The sequence below is a fragment of the Myotis yumanensis genome, unplaced genomic scaffold (assembly GCF_028538775.1).
Source record: "Myotis yumanensis isolate MYYU_CA2020_CCGP unplaced genomic scaffold, mMyoYum1.0.hap1 SCAF_18, whole genome shotgun sequence".
Lineage (NCBI taxonomy): Eukaryota > Metazoa > Chordata > Mammalia > Chiroptera > Vespertilionidae > Myotis > Myotis yumanensis.
Genome location: NW_027223769.1, coordinates 7854394 through 7880537, shown reverse-complemented (window position 1 = coordinate 7880537; position 26144 = coordinate 7854394). Strand labels below are relative to the sequence as shown.

The window sequence follows — 26144 nt, the reverse complement described above, 5'->3', positions numbered from 1 at the left end:
CCCTTACAGCAGGGCTGAGGATCAGCCATAGCTGCTTGCTCTGCCCTGTTGATTACCTGAGACACCGCCCCACCCAAGCTGCGGCAGAGGCTTTTGCATATGAATGCCCTGGCCCTTTGCAATCTGAAAATTACCTAACAAACTGCAGCTGGGCCAGACAGACCCAGAACTCATTTGGGCACCTCCAAACCCCAAACAAGGAAGGGGAATCTGCAGATCTCCTCGTAGCCCCTGCTGGGTAGCCTCAGGCGGAGGCTAAATTAGCACTTCCTTAGATCCAAGAGCCAGTGTACCCAGTGGTCAGAGTGGGACCATCCAATTACAACTCCTCAGATCCATAAGGGACACACTCAGGGTGCAGACTCAGTGAGCACCAAAGCTCCACTGAAGCAAGTCTTGCCTCATAAGGGTGTCTTCAGCACAGAAGTTCTCCCACCGTAGACACAGCTGATTCTCACAGCCAATTGGCCTGGAGGTCAATTCCTCCCAGTGATACCTTCAACAATCAAGGCTTAACTACAACAAGACTGTGCACAAAGCCCACACAGGGGTGCACCAAGAGTGTCCACCTCAGGTAATTGGGGAGGCTGAGCCACTGGGCCCTATAGGACACCTAGCACACAAAGCCACTCTACCAACACAGGGAAGCATAAAAAATGTGAAGACAAAGAAACAGGTCACAAATGACAGAAATGGGGGAAAGCAAATGACTGGATATAGAGTTCAAAACCACACTTTTAAGGTTTTTCAAGAACTTTCTAGAAACCACTGATAAATTTAGTAAGACCCTCAAAAAGACTGGTGAGACCACCGATAAATGTAGTGAGACCCTCAAGAAATCTAGTGAGACCCTCGAGGTTATGAAAAAGGACCAACTAGAAATGAAGCATACACTGACTGAAATAAAGGATATTATGCAGAGTTCCAACAGCAGACTACAGGATCGCAAGAATCAAGTCAAAGATTTGAAATATGAAGAAGCAAAAAACACCCAACCAGAAAAGCAAAATGAAAAAAGAATCCGAAAATACGAAGATAGCGTAAGGAGCCTCTGGGACAGATTCAAGCATACCAACATCCAAATTATAGGGGTGCCAGAAGAAGAGAGAGAGCAAGATATTGAAAACCTATTTGAAGAAATAATGACAGAAAACTTCCCCTACCTGGTGAAAGAAATAGACTTACAAGTCCAGGAAGCACAGAGAACCCCCAAAAAAAGGAATCCAAAGAGGACCACACCAAGACACATCATAATAAAAATGCCAAGAGCAAAAGACAAAGAGAGAATCCTAAAAGCAGCAAGAGAAAAACAGTCAGTTACCTACAAGGGAGTACCCATACAACTGTCAGCTGATTTCTCAACAGAAACTTTGCAGGCCAGAAGGGAGTGGCAAGAAATATTCAAAGTGATGAATGCCAACAACCTACAACCAAGATTACTTTACCCAGCAAAGCTATCATTCAGAATTGAAGGTCAGATAAAGAGCTTCACAGATAAGGAAAAGCTAAAGGAGTTCATCACCACCAAACCAGTATTATATGAAATGCTGAAAGGTATCCTTTAAGAAGAGGAAGAAGAAGAAAAAGGTAAAGATACAAATTATGAACAACAAATACACATCTATCAACAAGTGAATCTAAAAATCAAGTGAATAAATAATCTGATGAACAGAATAAACTGGTGATTATAATAGAATCAGGGGCATAGAAAGGGAGTGGACTAACTATTCTTGGGGGGGAAAAAGGTGTGGGGGATGCTGGAAGAGACTGGACAAAAATCATGCACCTATGGATGAGGACGGGGGGGGGGGGGGTGGGGGGGGTGATCGCAGAGGGTGAGGTGGGAACCGGGTGGAGGGGAGCTATGGGAGGAAAAAAGAGGAACAACTGTAATAATCTGAACAATAAAGATTTAATAAAAATAAAAAATAAAAAAATAGAAAATTAAAAAAAAAACTTGAAAAAGGAGGCAAGAATATCCTATATAATAAAGAGGTGATATGCAAATTGACCATCACACCCTTGCACAAGATGACCATCCCCATGTGGTCAAAAGATGGCCGCCACAAGACGGCTGACTGGGGAGCACAGTTTTGGGCGATCAGGCCAGCAGGGGAGGGGAGTTTGAGGGGACCACGCCTGCAGGGGAGGGCAGTTGAGGGTGACTGGGCCAGAAGGGGAGGGCAGTTGGGGGGGATCACACCTGCAGGGGAGGGCCGTTGGGGGCAACCAGGCCAGCAGGGGAGGGCAATTGGGGGGGACCAGGCCTGCAGGGAGGGAGAGCAGTTGGGGGGGACCAGGCCTGCAGAAGAGGGCAGTTGGGGGCGGCCAGGCCAGCAGGGGAGCAGTTAGGTGTCGATCAGGCTGTCAGGGGAGTGGTTAGGGGGTGATCAGGCTGGCAGGCAGAAGTGGTTAGGGGCAAATCAGGCAGTCAGGCAGGCGAGCGGTTGGGAGCCAGCAGTCCTGGGTTGTGAGAGGGATGTCCGACTGCTGGTTTAGGCCTGATCCCTGTGGGACATCCCCTGAGGGGTCCCAGATTGGAGAGGGTGCAGGCTGGGCTGAGGGACACCCCCCCACCAGTGCACAAATTTCTTGCACCAGGCCTCTAGTATAATGACAAAGACAGTCTCTTGAATAAATGGTATTGGTAAAATGGAACAGATACATGCAAAAAAAAAAAAAAAAATGAAACTAGATTACCTTCTTACACCATAAACAAGAATAAACTCAAAATAGACTAAAGACTTAAATGTAAGACTCAAAAACATAAAGCTCCTAGAAGAAAACATAGGCAATAAACTTTTTGACATTTCTCTTAGAAATATTTTTTCAGCTATATCATCTCTGGTAAAGGAAATAAACAAAAAAAGATTTAAAAAATGGGACTACATCAAACTAAGAAAAATTTGCACAGTAAAGGAAGCCATCAACAAAATGAAAAGACAACCTACTGAATGGGAGAACATATTCACCAATAATACATCTGATAAGGGATTAATATCCAAAATCTATAAAGAACTGATACAACTCAACACCAAAAAAATAAAAACATTCAATTAAAAAATGAACAGAGACCTGAATAGACACTTTTCCAAAGAGGATAAGAAGACAGCCAATAGACATATGAAAAGATGCTCAATGTCACTACACAGCAGAGAAATGCAAACTAAACCACAATGAGATACAACTTCATACCTGACAAAATGGCTATCTATATCTACACTAATAAAAGAGAAACATGCAAATTGGTGTCACTCCACTACGCCCACCAGCCCATCAGAGCGACTATGCAAATTAACCCAACAAAGATGGTGGTTAATTTGCATACACAGGCACGGAGGGAAGACTGAAGATGGCAGTGGCCACAAAGCTGGAGTGAGCAGGAGGCTTGGGTTGCTCCCGGCGATGGAGGAAGCCAAGCTTCCCAGGGCCCTGGACTCTGCTCAAGAAGTGGCTGGGGGCCTGGGTTGCCTGGGGCAACCCAGGCCTCCAGCCCGCCCTGGGCTCCGCTCGAGGAGCTAGGGGGAAAAAGGAGGGGCTGGGAGCAGCTGGAGCGGAGAAGCCATGCCTCACTGCTGTGGCCGGACCAAAGGCCTGGGTCCCAGGTGCCGGAGGAAAACCGGTGCCAGCAGCCAGGGAAAGGAAGGCCTATTGCGCGAATCTTCGTGCAATGGGCCACTACTATATATATAAAACCCTAATATGCAAATAGACCAAAGAGCGGAACAACCAAACAACCAGTCGCTATGATGTGCACTGACCACCAGGGGACGTGCGCGGAACATGGCAGGCATCAGCCGTGGCGGGATGGTGGAGCAGGTGAGCGGGGGAGCCAGACCAAGATAGGGTGCCGGTCGCTGTCATGGGGCAAGCCTCTGGTGGTTACTGAAAATTCGCTGTTCCCACACGCCAGGGTTCCACCAGGTGCTTCCACCTGCTGCTGGCACCAGCCCTGCTCACATCCGCTGCCGGTGCCTGGCGCCGGCCCTGATTGCTCAGCACTGTCAGCGGGTACAAGCAGCAGCTGCCAGTCCCTATCGTCCCTCAAGGGTTTCTCCACCTCCCCCTGCTCCTGAGGGTTGATTGGGGCCAGCAGCTGCCACTGGCACCCACTGCCAGTGCCGGCCCCGCTCACACCCATAGCTGGCTCCAGAGCTGCCACTCACACCCGCTGCCGGCGCTCAGCACCGGTCCCGATTGCTTGGCACCGTCAGCGGGTGCGAGCAGCGGCTGCCAGCCCCAACTGCCTCTGAGGGCTTTTCCATCTCCCCCTGCTCCTGAGGGGCGATCAGGGCAGCAGTCGCTGATGGCGCCGGACCCCAATTGCTTTGCACCATCAGCGGTGCGAACGGGGCTGGTGCCATCAGCACGTGGGAGTGGCGGTGGCAGGAGCAGGGCTTCCAGCAGACAGGGGACCAGGGGCCACGGCTGGAGGGGCCGGGTGGGGGTGCAGAGGATGGGCCAAGACCCACCCCTGTGCCCACCGCAGCCTTGGGGCCTACAGTTCCTTTCAAGGTGCACGAATTTGTGCACTGGGTCCCTAGTCATCAATAAATGAACAAACAAGTTTGTTCTTTGCAAGGATGTGCACTGGTGGTGGAAATGCAGATTTGTGCAGTCACTATGGAAAACAATATGGTTGGTCCTCAAAAATTTAAAAACAGTGGCGGCGCGAGCAGCTGGAGGAGGAGCGGCGGCGCCGGGCTTCTCCCCGCGGGGGCCCCCAGCATGGTTGACTATATTGTGGAGTATGAATATGATGCTGTGCATGATGATGAATTAACTATTCGAGTTGGGGAAATCATCAGGAATGTGAAAAAACTACAGGAGGAAGGATGGCTAGAAGGAGAACTAAATGGGAGAAGAGGAATGTTTCCTGATAATTTTGTTAAGGAAATTAAGAGAGAAACAGAATCCAAGGATGACAATTTGCCCATCAGACGGGAAAGGCATGGGAATGTAGCAAGTCTTGTGCAACGAATAAGCACCTATGGACTTCCAGGTGGAGGAATTCAGCCACATCCACCAACTAAAAACATTAAAAAAAGTATGTAAATAATTTCTTTACTTTTAATAAATTGAGTCAAAATAGAAAAAAAAAAAATTTAAAAACAGAACTACTTATGACTCAGTATTCCCACTTTGGGGTATATATCTGAAGAAACACAAAACACAAATTTGAGAGACTATATGTACCCCTATATTCATTGTACAATAGCCAAGATATTGAGGCAACCCAAGTGCCCATAGATAAGTGGATAAAAATGTTGTAGTTCATCTTATTTAAAAATATTTTTATTGATTTCAGAGGGAAGGAAGAGGGAGAGAGAGATAGAGACATCAATGATGAGAGAGAATCATTGTTCTGCTGCCTTCTGTACCCACCCCCCCACTGGGGATGGAGCCCGCAAACCAGGCATGTGTCCTTGAGCAGAATTGAACCTGGGACCCTTCAGTCTGCAAACCGATGCTCTATCCACTGGCTAGGACTGTAGTTCATTTTTACAATAGAATATTACTTGACCATAAAAAAGGATGAAATCTGGAACAGCATGGATGGACCTAGGGGTTATTATGCTAAGTGAAATAAGTCAGTCAGAGCAAGACAAATACCACATGATTTCACCTACTTGTGAACAAAATAAGTGAATAAACAAAACAGAAACAGACTCGTAGACACAGAGAACAGACTGATAGCTGCCAGAGGTGAGGGGCATTGGGGACTGAGTAAAAAAAAGGGAAGGAATTATGAAGTACAAATTGGTAGTTACAAAATAGTCATGGGGATGTAAAATACGGTGTAGGGAAAATAGTCAATAATATTGTAATAACTGCATGGTGCTGGGTGGGTACTAGAAATATACTTTTCTTTGTAAAGTATATGATTGTCTAACCACTATGCTATACACCTGAAACTAATACAAAATAATAATAAGTGTAAATTGTAATTTAGAAATAAACATTTAAAAATAATAGGTATAACAGATGGAGAAGAGAAGGAGAAAGGAACAGAGTGCCTATTCAAACAAATAATTGACAAAAACTCACTAAAACTATGGAAAGAACTGAACCTCAAGACAAAGAAGCTAACAGAACACCTAATTATCACAATATAAAAAGGCCTTCTGCAAGGCACATTATAGTAAAGCTGTCAAAAATTAATGACAAAGAAAGAATTCTCAAGGCAGCCAGAAAAAAGAAGATGGACACCTATAAAGGAAACCCCATTAGATTATCATCAAATTTTTCAGCAGAAACTCTACAAGCTAGGAGAGAGTGGAATCAAATATTCAAAATATTGAAAGAGAAATCACCAGCCAAGAAAAAGATAGCTAGCAAATTTATCTTTTAGATCTGAAGGAGAAATAAAGACTCTCCCAGACAAACAGAAGCTGAGGGAATTTACCTGCATTACAAGTAATGCTGAAAGGTGCTCTTTTACCTGAAATAAAAAGACAGAAGGACACAAAACTGTAAGATGACTAACAGACAGAAGCAGGAAATTGCAACTCTTGTTCATAATATGGTATTAAGCACTGAAATATAAAATAAAGGTTAAAAGAGGTAAAAGTATTAAAATAAAGAGAGGACAATTACTATTGCAATTTGGAAATAAATGCACAGCATAAGAAGGGATAATTTATGGTAATAAAAACATAAAAGGGGGGACACTGAACTTGTACAGGTGCAATCAGAATAAAAATAACTATTGTACATATGAAACGTTTTTTAATAAACCTAATGGTAACCACAAAAATAAAATCTAGAACTAAGACACATAACATTAGCCAAACCGGTTTGGCTCAGTGGATAGAGCGTCGGCCTGTGGACTGAAGGGTCCCAGGTTCGATTCCGGTCAAGGGCATGTACCTTGGTTGCGGGCACATCCCCACTGGGGGGTGTGCAGAAGGCAGCTGATCGATCTCTCTCATCGATGTTTCTAACTCTCTATCCCTCTCCCTTCCTCTCTGTAAAAAAATCAATAAAATATATATATTTTTTAAAAGACACATAACATTAAAGAAATAAAAAGAGGAAATGGAGGGGGAAAAATCATACAACATTACCAAACTAAAATTATAGACAGAAACACAAAGGAAAAGAAACAATGGAGACACTGAGCTACCAGGAAAAAAAAGACAAAATGGCTACAGGAAATCCTCTTATATTAATAATCACCCTAAATTTATATGGGCTGAACTCACCATTAAAAGGCAGAGTAGTAGATTGGATTTTAAAAACACACAAAAAATCCAACTATATGCTGCCTTCAGGAGACCCATCTCAGCTACAAAGTCTAACATAGACTCAAAGTGAAGGTTTGAAAATGATTCTCCAAGCAAATGACATCCAGAGAAAAGCAGATGTAGCCATATTTATATCAGACAAAATAGATCTCAAGATAAAAAAGGTAACAAGAGACAAAGATGGACATTTTATAATAATAAAGGGGACAATATATCAAGAAGACATAACACTTATTAATATATATGCACTCAACCCAAGAGCACCAAAATATATAAAGCAATTACTAACAGAACTTAAAGGAAGAAACTGACAAAAATACAATTATAGTAGGGAAGCTAAATACGCCATTGACAGCAATAAATGCATCATTCAAACATAAAATCAATAAAGAAATATCAGCCCAGCCAGCATAGCTCAGTGGTTGAGCATGGGTTTGATTCCCAGTCAGGGCACATGCCCAGGTTACAGGTTTGATACCCTGTGAGGGGGTGCAGGAGGCAGCCGATCAATCAATCTCTCTCATCATTGAGAAGAAATAAGAGATCAAAAGATACATAGAGAAAAATAAGAAAGACATTACAACATATCAAAGTCTTTGAGATGCAGCAAAAGCAGTAATAAGAGGAAAGTTTACAGGTTTACTTCAATTAACAACAAAAATCTTTTAAAAATAACCTGACATTTGAACCAAAGCTCAAAGTCAGTAGACAGAAGAAAAAAATAAAAATCAGAGCAGAATTAAAATGGAAAACAAAGCCCAGCTGGCGTGGCTCAGTGGTTGAGCATCGACCTATGAACCAGGAGGTCACGGATCTATTCCTGGTGAGGGCATATGCCCAGGTTGTGGGCTTGATCCCCAGTGTGGAGTGTGCAGGAGCCAGCTGATCAATGTTTCTCTCTCATCATTAATGTTTCTATCCGTCTCTCCCTCTCCCTTCCTCTCTGAAATCAATAAATAAATAAATAAAAGAAATATATATATATATATTTATGTATATGTATGTATATATATATATATATATATTTTTTTTTAATCCTCACTTGATATTTTTCCATTTTTAGAGAAAGTGGAAGAGAGACAAAGACAGACAGAAATATCGATGTGTTCGGGAACATATCGATTGGTTGCTTCCTGCACAAGCCCCAACCAGGGCCTGGGCTGGGGAGGAGCCTGCAACTGAGGTATGTGACCTTGACCATAATCAAACCTGGGACCCTTTGGTCCGCAGGCCGACGCTCTAGCTACTGAGCCAAACTGGCTAGGGCTAAAAATATATTTTAAAAAAATGTTTAAGGTTTCTGGGGTGGGACCCCATGAGTGATGAGATTGGGATGGAGGCCAGAGCAGAGGCTGTGGAACAGGTGTACGAGGACATTGTGGATCTTTTCTTAGTGTGGGTTTCTCCAGAAGCAGATGCTGAGGCAAAGATTTGAGATTATTTGGAAAAGGCAAACATTGGTAGGGGAGGCAGGAGTAACACAGAAAAGGGAAAGTAGCCAAGAAACGGTAAGTTATTAAGCCAGAACCTCTGTAGGGACCTGGGGCTTATTATTCTGTTGGGGAACTTTGAGAGCCAGGTACAGCACACACTTGAGTTATCCCAACAGAGAGGTGAGGGATCTGGAGTATTTATATGCCGTCACTGGTTGAGGGCCGTTAGAGTGGGAAGTTGCATGTACTCCCTGGCACTGAAGGCTTGCCATGTTCATATCTGGGACATAGCAGGCACCAGGGGTCGGAGAATGCCCAGATAAAGCTTCATGTGCTGGCACTGGTACTCAAACCACCATGTATTGATAGGGGGAGGGAGACGAGATATGGACTTAGCACCCACAGTATCTGCTACATGCTGCCACCCAGGCACATTCACCCAAACACTACTTCTCAGCCAGGCACCACAGCCACTCCCCAACACCAATGCCTCCAGAGATTAGATGACAACAATTCTAGTCCAAATTGAGTTTAAATCTGTTTTTATTGATTTTTAGAGAGGGAGATAGAAACATCAATGAGAAACATCATTGATCGGCTGCCTCTTACAGGCCCTCTACTGAGAACCCTGACCAGGAATCAAACTGGTGACCTCTTGGTTCACAGGTCAAAGCTCAATCACTGAGCCATACTAGCCGGGCCCAAATTGAGTTTAATAGGCAATTTCATAAAGAGATTCACTGGAAATGCAAAGGTCCGAGATAGAGGCTTGGGTGAGTTCTGAATTAGAAAGCAGTAGGACCTAGGGTTAAAGACCTGAAGAGGTTGGGGGTTCATCTTAAGAACTCTATTGAGGTGATACTGGGAGCTGTTTTGGGATGCCCCAAGTATCATGTAGGGGAATTGCATCTCAGGTTCCAGGTATGAAGAGCTAAGTGAGGATAGGGGTAGGGGTTCAGAGTGTTTCACAGAAACAATCAAGGGGCCTCGATTTCACAGAAATCATCAAGGGGGCTCCTTGTGGGTGGGAGAGGGATAGTACATCACCCCAAATATTGGGGACTGTTTACCCCCACCACAGCAGCCACTTTGAGGTTTTAATGTAAGACCCCAATGGCAGGACATTCCACATACATTATCATGGATTTGCAACATTAGCATACGCTGGCTGTCCCACAGGACGGTGGGGACTGGAAAATCAGTCCAGGTTCTGGGTTTTGAGTCCTAAGAGGACAGGCCTGGGGGTGCCACGCGGCTCCTCTTCAATAGCTGCCGGAGCTGTGAACAAGACAAGGCAGAGAGAGATGTCTTGGAGGTCGCAAGGAGAGGTGAGGGAGGCACAGCTGGTGAAGTTGGAGGTTAAAGAAGGAAAGTTGAGTGGAGTCAGTTGGGTTTGAAGATCAGAGGTTCAGAGTCAAGATTTGGAATTGAGGGTGAAAAGGCTCAGAGCCAGAACTGGGGATGAAGGGAAGCTGTTGCTGGTTGGGAGTTCCCTCTTTTGGGTTTGCATTGAGGGCTGGGAGTTGAAGGGTAGGGACATGGGGCCAGAGGTCCCATTTGGGGGTCAGGAGTCCCATTTTGAGATCAGGACTCAGGGTTATGGGCAAGGGATTGGAGGCCATACTTGAGGATCAAAGGTCGTTCCCTGAGGTCAGGATTCAGGGTTGGAAGTAGAGGTCATATGTTGAGGTCAGGGTTTAAGTAGAGGTCAAGAGGAGTCACCATTACAAGGTAAGGAATCAAAACCTGGGGTAAGAGGTGACATTTTGAAGTCAGGGTTTGTTAAGGTCACCTTCTGAGATTACCTCTAAGGTCAGGAATGTGTAGGGTCAGGGGTTCACCCAGTTAGGTCAGAGGTCACTCAATGCTCACCCCTTCAGGGCCCGGCCCAGGCCGCAACAAGTGGACGGGCTGCTCATTCTCCAGGTTTCGCAATGCTGGATCTGCCCCGGCTGCCAGCAGGTGACGCACTATGGCCTCCTGGTGTGGCCCAGGGGGCAGGGCAGCTGCCATGTGGAGGGCTGTGTTCCCATGGGCCTGGGGACAATGAGGGGAGGACTGATAAGGATTCAGACTCAGCCAACTTGAGCCCTCAGCACCACACTTCATATTCTGCCACATCCACAGCACAGCACAGATTTCTCACTTCACAGAGACATCCCATACACCCCTTTCACATTCCAGAACCTCCCTCCACAACCACATTACACGCACCCCTCTGTCTATGTACTATGCATCATCTCAGTCTACAGTCACAACCTGTATAGTCCCCATCCAGGTCCCATACAATGTCCCCTCTACGGTCACAGCCCACAGGAACCCCAACATCCCACTGCTCTCTCTGCCATATCTCTCATAATCTCCACATTCTAGCCTAGGACCCTACCTTCATGTTGACAAAGGCCCTCAGGTCTCCCTGTGGCAGCTCCAGCAGCAGCTGAACTAGGACGGTGTTGGCAGCCTGCACAGCCAAATGCAGAACAGTCTTGTTGCTCTTGATCTCCTGTGGGGAGGGGTATAGCAGAGGTCAGGCCAGTCCTCACACCCAGGCCTCCTGTCAGAGCCCAAGAGCCTGTAGAGACCCTGCCTCTCCTTTGTAAGTACCCAGGGGTGCCTTATACAGTTGTATGGACTGCGCACTATACAAAAGTTTAAGGGAGTGCCATTCACATCACACAAATCACAGAACTTTACATTTATTAAGATAATTTTCCAGCCCAAGTGTCTAAGAAAAAGGCTTCTTTCTAATCCTCCAAGGTGTTCTCTGGGCTAGCAGCTGCCTTGGCCACCCAACATTCTATTAAGCATAGTAAATTGTACCTACATCCTATATGGGTGGTACTTTATCTATTACAAGGATGGGAGTTGAGCAACATTACTTAGTGGACTAAACTAAGCCTGTATCCATTTCCATATGAAGCTGTTCTCACATTTTGGAGTAAAGTAAGCCATTTTCCACAATGAAACTTTAATATGTGCCTTTAAAGAGTTTATAATAATAAACATTAAAAATGTTAGGTGTTTATACAGGGCAAAACAACCTAGTTGGCTCACCAAATAAATTATGAAGAGAAAACAGAGATGGAGGGGGAAGCTCTATATTAAGAGTGACTTAAAAGATATATCATTGCTCCCTGGCTGGTGTGACTCAGTTGGTTGAGCATCTTCCTGTGTACCAAATGGTCACCAGTTCAATTCCCAGTGGGAGGCAACCAATCGATGTTTCTCTCTATCTTCCTTCCTCTCTCTAAAATCAATTTTAAAAATATTCAAACAAACATATTGCAATATGTGAGCTTTATTTGGATCTGTAGGGGGTTCTTTAAAGAAAAAAATAAATGTATGTCACTTTAGAGCCAAACAAAATTTGAATAAAGCTAGAATATTTGACATTATGAAATTATTCGTTATTTTTTTAAAATATTTTTGATTTCTGCCCTAACCGGTTTGGCTCAGTGGATAGAGCGTCGGCCTGCAGACTGAAGGGTCCCAGGTTCGATTCTGGTCAAAGGCATGTACCTTGGTTGCGGGCACATCCCCAGGAGGGGGTGTGCAAGAGGCAGTTGATCGATGTTTCTCTCTCATCGATGTTTCTAACTCTCTATCCCTCTCCCTTCCTCTCTGTAAAAAATCAATAAAATATATTTTTTTAAAAATAAAATAAAATAAAATATTTTTGATTTCAGAGAGGAAGGGAGAGGGAGAGAGAAACATTAATGATGAGAATCATTGATTAGCTGCCTCCTGCACGCCCCCTACTGGGGATTGAGCCCACAACCAATGCATATGCCCTTGACTGGAATCAAACCCTCAACCCTTCAGTCCACAGGCCGATGCTCTATCCACTGAGCCAAGCTGGCTAGGGCTTGTTCATTATTTTTAAGGTGGAATAATGATATTAAGGTTAAGAGTTATTTTAAAGACACACAAATATTTATGGATAAACTTATATGCTTGGATTTGCTTAAAAGTAATATAGCTAAGTGGAGGAATAGATGGGGCAGGACTGGCTATGAGTTGCTTGTTATTGATGTTTGCTTGGTACATGGAGTTCCTTATACTATTTTCTTTACTTTATCTGTGTTAAAATTTAACAAAAAAAACCAAAAGCGATATGTGGATGTTTAATTCTCTCAGCTAGCTCGTAAGTATATAATAAAGAGCTCAATTCTGGGATCAGACTTCCTGGGTCTAATCTCCTCTCTGACACTCACAAGCTATAAGATTTTTGACATCTTGTGCTTCAGTCTCTTTATCAGTAAAACAGAGAAATAACAGCACATGCATCAAACGGTGTTTGTGAGAATTCAATACTCTATGAGACTCAGTGCTTGATAAATATAAGCTCAGGTCAATAATATTATTTCCAGTTGACAACTGGGGCACAAAGAAGTGAAGTAATGTGCTCCCAGACACGAAGCTGGGAAGAGGTAACATCAGTGTTTGTTTGGAGCCCCTGGGCATCCAGGTGCCCCCATCCCACAAGTCCTCCTAGGGACTGGCTTCCCGTAGCCCAGCTCACCTGGCTGGTGTGATCAGCACCCATATGCAGCAACATTTGGACGCAAGACAGCCGGTCTCGGGCCTGAATACTCAGCACCCGGGAACAGGGGTCGGGTGAGACCATAGCAACATTGAGAGCCAGGATGGCTGTATGGAGGGGGGTGAGTCCTGCAGAATGAAGATAGTGAGGGCTCTGCATCTGGAGCACCCACCCTGCCCAGCCCCACCTTCTGCACCTGCCCAACCCCACCTGCCACATCCACCCTGCCCACAACCCAACTTACCCTCGAAGTCCCTGGCTTCCAAGTCAACCCGAACCCCTGAGTTAATCACAGCCTGGGAGGAACAGAAGGAAGAGCTAGATTAGGGTCTCCCCAGGCCTCCCAGTCCTAGAAGCCAGAATCTGGGCAATCAATGACCCCATCTACCACAGCCATACCGAGAGGACTCCTGGGAGGCCATAGGTAGCAGCCACATGCAAGACAGAACGTCCCTGATGGTCAGTAGCATTAGGCTCAGCTCCCAGGTTCAATAGATCCTCCACAATCAGAGGCTGGTTGGCAGCAGCAGCCACCAGGAGAGGAGTCTGCAGGTGAAAGGAGAAGTCAGACTGAGCCCCAGCCCCCTCGCAGGAATCCAGACCCCCAGACACTCTGCCCTCAGATTCAGTAATCCAAGCCCCTGGCCTTCACCTTGCCCTTATGCTCACGAATGTCCAGATGTCTGTATGTTTGGAGCACCTCAGCTGCAGCATATGCTGCCCAACGCAGCCCCCGAGCTGCCAGCAGGTGCAGGAGCCTGAGGACAGGTGGGAACAGTAGTTAGTACAGATGGCCAGCCGGGCCATGAGCCCACAGACTCTATTCCCCTATACTCACGTGTCTCCCTCCTCGTCTTGGGCCAGCAGCCGCTGTGGCCCTAAGGCCAGCATTTGAGCACGGGCTGAGTCGAGGGATGGTCCAGTGACCAAAGAGGGTAACTGTGGGGGTCCTGAGGGGAGTCCAGAACCTTTCCAGGATCCCACCTGTGGCAGGGAAGGTTCTACATAAAGCTGGGTATCCAGGGGGTCCTGAAGGGTGCAGGTGGTGAGGAGAGTCAGTCAGCTGAGGAGTCCCTCTTCCCAACCCATCCCACCACACACATACATATTCAGAGTACCAGGTAAAGTGGCTGTGTGTCCCATCTGTGCCAAGTGAACTTAGACTTTTGGGCCTTAGTTTTGCCTATCTGAGGAATGGGATCTTAACCCAGCCCCAGACAACTCAGAATGCTGCATGAAGGCAACTGGGAACTTTGGGGCCCTTCAGCATTCTGTTCCCACTCTGTATCTTACCTCCATCCCCAGGAGAAATGGATATGGCTGCCCTGGGTCCGAGAGTGGGCAGAAGTCAGAAGTCAGGAAACTTTCAGCAGCAGAAGTAGGATAAGAGTAGGCACTGTCTGTGTAGGCAGCAAGGGTGTTGGGGCTCCAGTCTGGAAAGCCTGTGGTGGGGGCCAGGCTGCCAAGTCCAGAACCCACAGCCTCCTGGTGGGCTGGGAAGTGAGTATGGCCTGCATGTGAGAGGAGGAGCAGGGGCGGGCCTGGTTACCAGAGTTAGGAAAGTCACAGCCAAGGCTGGAGGACCTGTGTGAGGGCCTGGAATCTCCCAAGGTACTGAAAGCTAGTACTTCTAGGATCTAGAATTCTGGGACACCAAGGGGTTGGAAGGTTGGACTTCTGGGACCTGGACTCCTAGGATGCTGAGGGGTTGAGGGTCTAGACTCCCAGAATACGTAAGGCTGGAGGTCCTTGGGCACCAAAGGACCATATGCATAGACTACTGGGCTGCAGAGAATCTCTGGAAGATCAAACTTCCACTGGGTCCTGGCAAGAATCAGGGCCTGACTCCTAACGTTCCCCAAAGTTCTAAGAGTGGGGATGTGAGTCCCAGAGGGAAGCTGGAGCTGGGAGCTAAAGGAACCAGGTGAGTTTCCAGACTTACCAACCTCACCCTCGTTCACAGATGGAGTCAGGGGCTGGGCCAGGGGAGGTGGGAACTGTCCCTGTAGAGACATAAGGAAAAAGGAACATGGTTGAATTTCTCTGGAGATTCTTCAACATCCATTCCCCAGCTCTAGGATGTCTAAATCAGCACTACATCTCTCATCATCCTGAGAAGCCAGCAAGCCCCTGCTCACAGCACAGGGCCTCCTGAGAGCTGTAGTGGACAGGGCTTCATGGGCCTCACCGGTGCCCCACCGGCGTCAGGCTGTTGCTGGCGGCGCCTCTGTTCTTCCAGGAGCTTTTTCACGGTCTGCGATGGGCAGTGGCTGCGCTCATTACGGCTCACTGCGGGGGAGGCGGGTGAAGGGGTGTAGAGGGGAGAGAAGTCATCAGAACACAAGCTGGGGACGGGGATTTGGGCACCCTCCTCGCCGTCCCGCACGGAAAAACTGGCACACTGATGTCGCCTGAGAACTCCAAGACCCATCTAAGGTTTCGGGTGCGGCGCCCGCCTCCGCTGTTTCCTTCCTTTTGCTCCGCACTTTCCCCTCTGAGCCAACTTTCCACCAGCGTCGTGGAAACTGGGGTCGGGGGGAGGAGGATGTCCCTCTGCGCATCCCCCCACGACTTCCGTGAAAAATTCCCCCTCCAGGCCTCCCAGTCCTGAGGCCTCGGGGGTGGTCGGGCATCACAGCCTGGACACAGGTTCCCAACCTCTCTCTTCCCAAGAAGCTGCCCTGAGGCTCTCCTGGGGTAACCATCAGCCATAGTCCCCTAGGGCCTAGCTCATCGGAGATGCAGGGGCCGACCCCGCCCCACCTCGAGCTCGGAGTCCGCGAGCCTAGCAGCCCCTTCCCAGGACCCGGGAGCCCCGTTCCCGACGCCTCGCCGGCACGACCCAGGAGGTCCGCACCCTCCCGAGTTCCAGCGGAGGAAGGGTTAAGGGCGGGGGGGTGGGGTGGCCAGACCCGGAAGCAACTCGGGGGCGACGCTCTGACGCCGCCACGCGCTGACGCCACGCGCACACGCAAGGGAACCTTCCGCTTCCTCCTCCCCGCAGCCTGCGCCCAGGTGTCCGCTCGGGGGCGGGGCGGGCTGCCGAGCGTGGCGCTCGCGGAATCCCCACGCGCGGGGAATTCCCGTTCGGCCACGGCGCTGGGACGGAGGGTGGGGAGGGCGACTCGGGAGTCCCAGGCGGGGCGCGGAGGCCTCTCCCGCACAGACCCTGCGGCCGGCCCGACCTTGCCCACCGAGACCCGTGGCTGAATTTAAACCGCACGCCCCCAGGCGCTCAGTGCCGCCAGGGATTTCCAGGGGAAGGGGTCCGCCGCCAGCCCTCTCCCCAGGGCCCGGGGTCCGGGCTCGCCGCCCCCTCACCCCCCACCCCGCAGCCCTGACCCCAGTCCCCTCTCCCCCCATCCCGCAGCCCTGACCCCAGTCCCCTCACCCGCCACCCCGCAGCCCTGACCCCAGTCCCCTCACCCCACACCCCGCAGCCCTGACCCCAGACCCTCACCCCCCCACCCCGCAGCCCTGACCCCAGTCCCCTCACCCCCCACCCCGCAGCCCTGACCCCAGTCCCCTCACCCCCCACCCCGCAGTCCTGACCCCAGTCCCCTCACCCCCCCAGCCAGGAGTCCAGAAGCGCAAGCGCTCCTCTATCTCGAACCCGGAATCCGAGCCCAGCCTCCCCTCCAAACTCTGGGCACTCCCAGCCCTCACTGCTCCATGCCGAGCGGGCCGCACGCCCCCCCCCCCCCCATTACCTCTGGGGTTCCGCTGGGCGGACTGCGGGCCCCCAGGGCCCCGGCCTCGGCGCTGCGCCAGCCTCGCTGTCACCCCCGCAGCCAGTGCCGCCGGGTCCCCGATCGTGGGTCCTGTTCGCGGCGAGTGTTTAAATGGGGTCTGGCCCCGCCCGTCGGGGCGGCCCCGCCCCCAGCCCGGGAGTCCCCGCGTCTCGCTCCAGCAAACACAGGCCCTGAAGGGGCTGGGCTGACCTTGAGCCCCGACCCCACGGGGTCCAGAGAGCGGGGCTCCCTACCTTGGTCTGAGCAAAAAGGGCCTGGGATTCTGGACTCCTGCAGCAGGAGGGCCCTGGAGGCCTGGCTTCTCGTCTCTGCCCAGGGGGTGCTGGAGACCTGACCCCTAGGCTGGGGGGTGGGGGCTATCGGACTGGGTCCTGGGAGAGGAGAGGCCTGGGGGTCCGGACTTCCTGGCCTCCAGGTAAGAGTGATAAGGGTAGACTAAATTTCTCCCTGTCCCCCACATCACCTCCTTTTTCAGAGGTCAGTTCTCATACATTCATTTAAAATAATGTATTACCGCAGGGGAAGCACTTTGCTGGGTGCTGTGTGCTAGCTGTGACCTAAGCAGGCAGGAATTCCCGCCCTCAAGCTGGCTGACACTCCAGGGAGGGGCTGTTCTCAGTTCCCAGCTCCGTGATTGTCCACACACCGATGGGCAATGTTAATCGCATGTCTCCCCTGCTCTCATGCTCTCCTAGTGGTTCTCCTTCATTTGCTGCTCCTCAGTTTCCCTGGCTGTTTCTTCCTCTTCAGCATTTTTGAAGGGATGGGGGAGATGGGGGGGGGGGGGGGTGTCTCCATGTGTACTCACTTCCTTGGCAATCTCATCCAATCTGGTGACTTTAAATACCATCCATAAGCCATCAACCCCCAAATTTACATTTCCAGATGAGATTTAGCCCCTGAACTCGTAGAGGCAGCTGTGGTCACTCAACTTCTCCACAGAAAGATCTATCAGGCATTCCCAACTCAGTGTGCCCAAACCTCCAGCACTTCCCTTCCCCCACCCCATAACTGCTTCCCCTCCGCCATCCTGTCTAAGGATGCTCCATCATTTTTTAGTCGCTTAAGCCATAAGCTTTGGTCATCCTGGATCTCTTTCTCACACACACACACACACAACCTTATCTACTCCATCAACAAGTTTTGTTGGCTCTACCCCCCAAATCTTTCCAGAGTCTCCCCAGTGCCCACCCACACCCTGGCCCACCTGTTACCTCCCACCTGAACAATCATCGCAACTTCCCTAGTCTCTGTCCCTTCCCCCAGTTGGTCCCCAAAGGCAGAGGGACCCACCATCTCTCCTCCCCCTCCCCCCCCCCCCCCCCCCCGCCTCCACCCCCACAGGAAGCAGTTAGCCTTGCTACCAGCAGGGTGACATCCGCTTTTGCTGCCTCTCTACTCCCCCACTCTTCCTCAGAACCTCTCTGGACCAAATCCCTTCCAGCCCCCAACCCACCATGCTCCCTCCAGGCAACATCCTGCTCCTGCTTTTGCTCCCAGGTGAAGCCAGCAGTTATCGGGTGGGGGTGGGGGAGTGGCAGGCAGATATTTGTGAAAGGGGTGGCTTGGGTGGCGTCTGAAGGGAGGGGTGCTGAGGGCAGATCCTTCTCCCAGTGCCCCTTCTTTTCCGGGAGATCCATTTGGCTTCTGGGCCTGGTTCTTTGGGGAGGGAAGCTGAGGTCTGGACTGCCTACCTATTAATCTCCCCTTCTCACTGCTGGATCTCTGCTGATTTCCTGTCTCTGCTTTTCTGGGAGCTCCCCTACCTTTTGGCCGCTCTTTCTCATTTGCTCTTTTGGAGCGAAGCTTACTTCTCAGCACATCACCTTTCCCTGCACCTATTTTGGGAACCACCTTTCCCACTGATTATGTTCTCTCTCTTCCCACAGTGGCTGCAGCTCAGGTAACTCCAGGTGAGATATCAAAACTCCTTCCTCTTTGCCATACTACTTCAGGTACTGTTTCCATCCCTAAAGTATAGCTTGAGGATCCTGGAATACCCCCAGTGGCTCTCCAGATCCCCATCTCACTATAGCAAATTGAAGCCCCAGGGACTTGGCCAACCCCCAGCCTCTCTTCAGGAGTGCCCACTATGCCCAAAGCCCAGCACATGTCTCACTATGCTTGAATACCCAAGACTCTCTCTGGATCTCCATCTCCCTTTTCATCCCTCAAGTGCAACCCCAGGGAATTGGTCACCCATCAGGGACTTCTGCCCATATGCCCACAGCACAGCCCTGAAAGCCCGGAATCCCCCTCAGCAACCTTTTTGTTTTGGCCTCCACCCTCCAGGTTCCTACTCCGGATGTGGGCCGCTCCCTCTGCCACTTCTGGCAGGCCTTGTGGCTGCTGATGCTGTGGTGTCTCTGCTGATCGTGGGGGTGGTGTTTATGTGTGCCAGCCCACGTGACAGGCCCACCCAAGGTGAAGGCAGGGCCTGGACTGGGGGTGGTGTCCCTAGGGAAGAGGTCCCCATGGAGGGGTCCCCTGGGGGAAGCCCTGGAGGTGCTGCTGGGGAAACCCTGGGGGCCCTGCTGGGGGAACTCCTGAGGAAACCCCTGAAGCAGGAGGTCCCTGGGGAGGTGGAGATGTGGGTGGGTGGTGGGTGGTCAGGCCTCATGCTTTCTTTTCCCCACCCCCAGAAGATGGCAAGGTCTACATCAACATGCCTGGCAGGGGCTGACCCCCTGTAACTGGGACCTCTGACTTCTGACCCTCTCATCCTGGATTGTGCATGGTGGCACAGGAAACCTATTCAATAAAGCGACTGAAATGCCTCTACTTCTAATTCTTTTTTTTTCTTTTTTTTTTAAATATATTTTTATTGATTTTTTACAGAGAGGAAGGGAGAGGGATAGAGAGTTAGAAACATCAATGAGAGAGAAACATCGATCAGCTGCCTCCTGCACAGCTCCCACTGGGGATGTGCCCGCAACCCAAGTACATGCCCTTGACCGGAATCGAACCCGGGACCCTTCAGTCCGCAGGCCGACGCTCCATCCACTGAGCCAAACCGGTTTTGGCTACTTCTAATTCTTTCTCAAAGAACCAGGGTCCCCAAAGCCTCCCTTCCATTAGCTGTTTCTGGGTCTATGACCAACCCTCCCAGAACCCCAAATATCCCCATCCCCTCAGCCCAGAGATATGCAATAACTCAACAGTGTTTTGTGTTCCATGTTTATTTGGGGGCAGGGGGCAGGGAAAGTCTGATATCTCAGAGAGGCCACTCTGTAGATCTGTACTTGGTGGGAGTAGGAATAGGGTGCTCGGTAGACATCAGGAATGGCTGGATCCAGGCATCGGGTTGTTGACTGCCATGGTTTGGGCTCATTTGTAATACTGCCTCTGTGTGTTGAGGTCACTGTAGACATCCGATCTCTGACCTTGGAGCTCCTAAAGGGATGGACAGGGTGGCAACCATCAGTGGAATGGGTCTGCCAAATAAACTTAAAACAAAATCCAACCTTCTCCCAGTGGCCTGCAAGGCCCCTGGTAACTTCTTCAACCTTGCAGCCATGTTAGAAATCTATTTTATTCAGGTGCCTTCCAAGTTCCCCTTTCTCCTCTGCCTCATCATTAGGCCCCAGCCTCAGAGCTTTTGCACATACTGTTCTCTCTGCTTGGAATACTGGTCCCATAAATATTCCCATGGATGGTTCCATCCTTCCCTTCAAGTCTTAGCTCATGTCACTTCCTCAGAAAGGCATTTCTTGATTTCTTCATCTGTAGTTTCTTTCCCCCCCCCCCCCCCCCAGATGATCTTATTTGTTAATTTGCTTCAATTCTGTTTACCCAACTAGGATGTAAGCTCTGCAGCTATGTCTTCAGTATCTGGTACATGTGGGTGCTCAACAAATAAAGTGGAGCAATGCTTTGCCCTAATATTTCACTGCTCCCAGTAACTGGAAAGCTCCTTCAGTCTTATGGACCTCACAGAGCTAGACTCAAGATCTTACACTTTAGAAAGAGACTTTTCATCACAAGTGAGGCAAAGCAAAGCTGGTTGTGGACAAATAAAAAACAGATTTCATAGACTAGGGCTCACAGTTACAGAGGGAGGGTCTATGGCCCCAAAAGGCAGGCATCACAGGGCAGGAATGAGACGGAAGAGAAGCTGGTTTCCTCACCTGATAAGGTGACTCTGTCTCAGTGATGCGCTGTTTCCGGGTCACTGCTGGGTGTGGGAGTGGCACAGGTGCAGGGGCACACAAGGGGGTAAATTGGGATTATTTAGTTGATGCGCAACCATCACCATCCCCTTGGATGATTGTGACTTGGGAGCTTACCCCTCCCCTCCAGGCAAGTCCTCAGAGAGTCCCATCCCCATCCAATCCCACTCACCCTCCACAGCCCCTCGCCCCCGAGGGACCAGCCGGCCCAGAGAGTATACAGCCAGGGCGATGAGGAGGGTAAGTACCAGGTCCCCCAGCACAATACCGGCCAGCACACCAGGGCTCACCGCAGAGCAGTTGCATTCTGGGAATGTATATGGCACAGGAGTCAGGGGAGATCAATGGGAGTTGGGAATTGGGAGATGTCAGGGGAGAGGTTTGAAGAGATTGGGAAGAAATGGGGAGGTCTTTCAGAAATAGGAAGGAGTATTTCAGGCCTACCGCAGTGGGACTGGACAGGGCTGAGACCTGAAGAAAGAAAAAGAAGGTAAACTAGGTGTGGAGCTATGACTGGAGGGTGGGCATAGAAGCTGGGGAGGGTGGGTCCTGACAGCCAGGGGGTGAGGGTAGAGAGCAACTTCTGGTAGGACCTGTGGCTGACACAAAGGCCACTGGACTGTTACTTCCACACTGACTTGTCCTATTACACCACCCATAGAGTCCCCTCCCTCCACTTCTACTTGAGGCCAAATATTGGAGTTTCAGGTTCTGGGAGAGACCCATAGGGTTTTGGGGGCTGGAGACCTGCTCCTAGCCCAACCTTCCCCTTTGGTTCTCTTTCCACCCTGTTCCCTGCCTTGCCCCAAGGTGAGCCCAGAGACTCAGGAGGCAGCTTCAGAAGCCCCCAACTCACCACCCACAGTCAGAAGGAGAGGCAGGAACAGAAGCCTGTTGAAGGGTCTAAGGCCCCCCATGATGCAGGCGACACTGCTGGATACTACAGTCCAAGGGCCAGTGGGATGTGGCCAACCAAGTGAAGGAGGAAGTCTGAGGTGGGTGGTGGCAGGAGGAGGAGGGGTCAGTAGGAGAGGAGGGACAGAGATAGATAACACCGGAAAAATCAGGCCCAGACAGCCCAGGGGCAATGCTATGGCCCCCACTGGCTGGACATGAAGGGCAAAGGGTACATACTAGTAATCAACTCAACCTCCATCCCAGTCAGGGGTCAGACATTGTAACAGGACGATCAGTGGCTGACTATGGTTGAAGCCAGCTCTGCCTCTTCCCGCTGAGCAACCCTGAGCAAGTCACTCAATCTCTCGGGCTGTTTCCTCATTTGTAAAATGGAGAGTAAAATAGTTCCTACTTTGTAGGGAGTTGTGGGATCAAATGAATTAATGTTTCTAGAACAGGGACTGACACTTGTCAGCGTTTTATAAGCGCCAGCTATAATCATTAGATAATCAGAACTTGTGATGTTCATAGCATATTAAAAAGGAGCCATCAGGACATGGCCACTAATGTGCAGGCACTCTGCCCCAAGTGTTAACTCACTTAACCCCCACAACACCTTTCTGACATAGATGCTCTTATTATCCCCATTTTACAGAATAGTAAAGATACTTGCCCAAGGTCACTTAGCAAATAAAGGTGGAAATGGAACCCAGAAACCAAAGACAGATATTTGACCCATAGAGAGAAAGCAAAAAGAACCAAGATAAAAGATAGAGGAGCCCTAGCCGGTTAGGCTCAGTGGATAGAGCGTTGGCCTGTGGACTGAAGGGTCTCGGGTTCGATTCTGGTCAAGGGCACATGCCCAGGTTTCAGACTTGATCCCCAATAGGGGTCATGCAGGAAGCAGCCAATCAATGATTCTCTCTCATCATTGATGTTTCTATCTCTCTCTCCTTCCCTCTCTGAAATTAATTAATTATATATATATATATATATATATATGTAAAAGATTGAGGAGAAAATGATGGTAAGACAGAGAATGAGGGAGAGGAACAGACAGTGAGACAGACACACACACACACATCACAGACACAAGATTAGAGGTTGGGGTGAGGCAGGTGGGGGGACAATGTGATGACCACGGGGCTGGGCTGGGCTGCTCCACCAAATGAGGAAGTGGCCGGAAATGAAGACTGAGAGAAAAGACAAAGACTTCTAGCTCTCAGCAGGAGGGCTAGGGCTGGGGCTGGGGAAGGAGGAACCTGAGGTTAGGGCACTGGGGGGATGGGCCAGCGGCAGGAAGCCCCCCTCCCCCATCCAGGCGTCACACCCCACAGCTCCTTGGGCTAAGGAGAGAAAAGGGGAAACTGGATGCTAGTCATGGGACAGACTCTGAGTGGCCTGTTGCTAGGGGTGGAGATGGTGGGGGGAGGGGCGATTCCGAGTCTGGAGGAGAGAGTCAGGGCCCAGCCCAGGCAGCACTGGCTGCTGACTAGGAGAAATTCTGAGACATCCTAAACTAAATTACCGCAGGCTTATGGGTGGAAGGAAGAGACAAGAGAAGTTTATCAGTTAATGACTGAATGGCAAAGACAATAAAAGACTGCTCACATTCCTGAATGAATGTTGAATTAACAGGGCAGACTCTGCTGTCTTCTTATTTACTCACTAGAGGCCCAATGCACGAAATTCATGCAAGGGCTTTGGCCCCCCGCTGCCACAGCGGCGCCTCTGCCTCTGCCCCCTCCGTCGTGGCTGGAGGGCCTCTGCCGCCTCTGCCGCAACCCCCGCCCAAGGGCCTCTGCTGAGGCTTTGTCCGGAAGGATGTCCGGTCTAATTGGCATATTATTCTTTTATTATTATAGATGAACTTTTTGAACTGTTGTCCACAACCAATCCAAAGGAGCAAATATTTCTTTCTTATGGACAATGCACCCGTCCCAGAACTAGCTGTGCCTCAACTTCCCCCACCTCTTTACCTGTGACCAATGTAAATTCTCTAAAAACAACTTAACTTTTTTTTTTAATCCAAACTCATTGTATAAAAATTCCTGATGGCCAGCATGTCGTCTCCTTCTCACCCTGCTGCTGGTGGTTTAGATTGCATGCCCCAGGACTTGGTCCATTTTTTAGCTAGCATTTGGCTCAGCAAAACCTTTCATTCAGAAAAGCTTTTGGCCGTGAAAGCTTTTTGTTTAACACTGCTAATGGCTGCCATTGCCCAGACCTGGCCAGCAATCAGGGCCAGGCCAATCAGGGCCCGAAGGCCCTGGCGGGGTTGGGAGAGGAGGCAACGGTAGCCGGGCCGGGCGCAGAAGGAACGGACGCCGATGCCACTTTGGTGCCCCGTCACCATGCGGTTCCCGCCTCCCCCGCTCCTCCTTCCCTCTCATAGCAACTTGTCAACTGGTCATTCTGGTCATTCCAGTTGTTCGGTTGTAACAGTAGCTTAGGCTTTTATATATACACTAGAGGTCCGATACATGAAATTCATGCAAGGGGCTCGGCCCTCGCAGCCACAATGGCTTGCCTCAGCCCTTGCAACTCCGGCTTCGTATAGAAGGTCATCCGGAAGGTCATCCAGATGGACGTCCGGAAGGTCGTTCGGCTGTCTGGTTTAATTAGCATATCATACTTTTATTATTAGAGATAGATTGTTATAGTACTTCAAGTCTCCAGTTCTGGGCCCACCTTGATGAAAATCCTCCCTCAATCCCTCAGCCTCAGCCTCAAACTCAGCCTTCTGATCTGATCCTCCCAGCTCCGGCCAGGTCTGGCTATACCCAGAATTCAGTCTCATAGCTGGCATATGCAGGCACCATCCAATTAGAACAGGTGTGGCTATAGGCCTGGATCAGAGTCCTGAGGGCCCCACCCCTTTAGTTGCTAAGATGTGGGGAAGTCCAAGGTGTCCCAAGGGAATGGACTGAGGAGGTGACAGATATCTGTAGGAGGTCAGGTAGAGACTTTTTACCAACCAAAAGAGGAGTGTCTCAATATATTAGCAACCGGTTTAACTGTACTGGTGCAGACCACAGAATGCCAGCCTGTGCAGCTCTCTGCTCATGGTCTCCACTCCATCAGGCAAAGAAAGAGGCTGAGATGGAGGTGCACTCAGCAGACTGGGTGCCGCCCACCCCCACAGTACCAGCCTCCAGGAAGCAGGGCTATCTCCCCTCTCCCCATGAGATCTTGCAATCTCTCCTGGCAGCAGCCCAAGAGTTAGAGAAGGCCAAAGCTGGCTTTTCCAGAAAACAGGCAATGTGTTGAGCCTGTGACAAGCTTGCCTCTGTGGAAGCAACAGCCCTCCTCACTCTCCTTGCTTTCATGTTTGCCTCCTACAGCCCATCCTGCCCACAGTAACAAGAGGAAGATTTCTGAAAAATCAGAAAGAACTCAATTTTTTAAATGGCCAAAAGACTTAGCACACACCACAACAGAAGAGATGCCAATGGCCAATTAGCATGTGAAAGAGTGCTCAACATCATTAGTTACTAGGGAAGTACAAATTAAAAACACCATGGCTCTCTTTCTCTTCCCAAAAGCAGCCAGAAGTGACCTCTGAAAATGGTTCACTATTCACTTGACCCAGAAAACCCCACAAAATCATGCAAATCAAGAGGTTCAAACCTTCCTGTTCACTTTAAGAACACTCGTGAAACTGCCCAGGCCATCAGGGTATGCATATTCAAAAAGCCACCACGTATCTGAAAGATCTCACTTTTCAGAAGCAATGGGTGCCATTCTGTCATTACACTGGTGGAGTTGGTAGGTGTGCCCAGAGTAAACAGTGGCCCAAAAGCAGTGCTCCATTTTTGCTGCACATGCTTAAAAATGCAGAGAGCAGCCCTGGCCGGTTTGGCTGAGTGGATAGAGCGTCAGCCTGCGGACTCAAGGGTGCCAGGTTCGATTCCTGTCAAGGGCATCTACCTTGGTTGCGGGCACATCCCCAGTAGGGGTTGTGCAGGAGGCAGCTGATCGATGTTTCTAACTCTCTATCCCTCTCCCTTCCTCTCTGTAAAAAAAATCAATAAAATATATTTAAAAATTTTTTTAAAAATTTTTAAAAATGCAGAGAGCAATGCTGAACTCAAGGGTTTAGA

The 26144-nt window shown here is 49.6% G+C and overlaps 3 protein-coding genes across 11 annotated transcripts; 1 reads left to right on the top strand and 2 right to left on the bottom strand.

Annotated features, from left to right (window-relative positions):
• Positions 1-9205: 9205 nt before the first annotated feature.
• NFKBID (NFKB inhibitor delta) lies at positions 9206-19254 on the bottom strand. 6 transcript variants are annotated; one of them, XM_070398133.1, is made up of 12 exons: positions 19241-19254; positions 15412-15512; positions 15166-15226; positions 14517-14734; positions 14062-14252; positions 13876-13981; positions 13623-13769; positions 13468-13519; positions 13203-13351; positions 11067-11183; positions 10553-10717; positions 9206-9958 (listed from the first exon to the last, which is right to left on the bottom strand). In XM_070398133.1, the coding sequence occupies exons 4-12, from the start codon at positions 14520-14522 to the stop codon at positions 9905-9907; spliced, it is 987 nt and encodes a 328-aa protein (XP_070254234.1). In that variant the 5' UTR covers positions 14523-14734; positions 15166-15226; positions 15412-15512; positions 19241-19254; the 3' UTR covers positions 9206-9904. The 6 variants fall into 6 exon arrangements, 5 of the variants coding, with proteins under 5 accessions (XP_070254234.1, XP_070254233.1, XP_070254229.1 ...); XM_070398132.1 differs by lacking the exon at positions 19241-19254 and adding an exon at positions 16934-16973; XM_070398128.1 differs by lacking the exon at positions 19241-19254 and having other exon boundaries at positions 15412-15980.
• HCST (hematopoietic cell signal transducer) lies at positions 18360-19756 on the top strand. The gene is made up of 4 exons (XM_070398139.1): positions 18360-18475; positions 18865-18888; positions 19268-19399; positions 19618-19756. The coding sequence occupies exons 1-4, from the start codon at positions 18433-18435 to the stop codon at positions 19656-19658; spliced, it is 240 nt and encodes a 79-aa protein (XP_070254240.1). The 5' UTR covers positions 18360-18432; the 3' UTR covers positions 19659-19756.
• Positions 19757-20138: 382 nt separating this feature from the next.
• TYROBP (transmembrane immune signaling adaptor TYROBP) lies at positions 20139-22111 on the bottom strand. 4 transcript variants are annotated; one of them, XM_070398134.1, is made up of 5 exons: positions 22001-22111; positions 21589-21615; positions 21317-21451; positions 21103-21149; positions 20139-20368 (listed from the first exon to the last, which is right to left on the bottom strand). In XM_070398134.1, exons 1-5 carry the CDS (start codon positions 22059-22061, stop codon positions 20303-20305), a joined length of 336 nt encoding a protein of 111 aa, XP_070254235.1. In that variant the 5' UTR covers positions 22062-22111; the 3' UTR covers positions 20139-20302. The 4 variants fall into 4 exon arrangements, with proteins under 4 accessions (XP_070254235.1, XP_070254236.1, XP_070254237.1 ...); XM_070398135.1 differs by having other exon boundaries at positions 21103-21146; XM_070398136.1 differs by lacking the exon at positions 21589-21615.
• Between the last annotated feature and the right edge of the window lie 4033 nt (positions 22112-26144).

Excerpts from the sequence above, each read along its gene's own strand:
- NFKBID (XM_070398128.1), bottom strand. The coding sequence starts at position 15,654 with ATGGGTCTTGGAGTTCTCAGGCGACATCAGTGTGCCAGTTTTTCCGTG. Across the intron at positions 13,982-14,061 it reads CAAGACGAGGAGGGAGACAC|GCTCCTGCACCTGCTGGCAG; the intron begins GTGAGTATAGGG and ends ACCTGTCCTCAG. Across the intron at positions 13,352-13,467 it reads GGAAGCCAGGGACTTCGAGG|GACTCACCCCCCTCCATACA; the intron begins GTAAGTTGGGTT and ends TTCATTCTGCAG.
- HCST (XM_070398139.1), top strand. The coding sequence starts at position 18,433 with ATGCTCCCTCCAGGCAACATCCTGCTCCTGCTTTTGCTCCCAG. Across the intron at positions 18,889-19,267 it reads TGCAGCTCAGGTAACTCCAG|GTTCCTACTCCGGATGTGGG; the intron begins GTGAGATATCAA and ends TCCACCCTCCAG. Across the intron at positions 19,400-19,617 it reads ACGTGACAGGCCCACCCAAG|AAGATGGCAAGGTCTACATC; the intron begins GTGAAGGCAGGG and ends CCCCACCCCCAG.
- TYROBP (XM_070398134.1), bottom strand. The coding sequence starts at position 22,061 with ATGGGGGGCCTTAGACCCTTCAACAGGCTTCTGTTCCTGCCTCTCCTT. Across the intron at positions 21,150-21,316 it reads GGGGCGAGGGGCTGTGGAGG|CAGTGACCCGGAAACAGCGC; the intron begins GTGAGTGGGATT and ends TCCCACACCCAG. Across the intron at positions 20,369-21,102 it reads AGACAGAGTCACCTTATCAG|GAGCTCCAAGGTCAGAGATC; the intron begins GTGAGGAAACCA and ends CCATCCCTTTAG.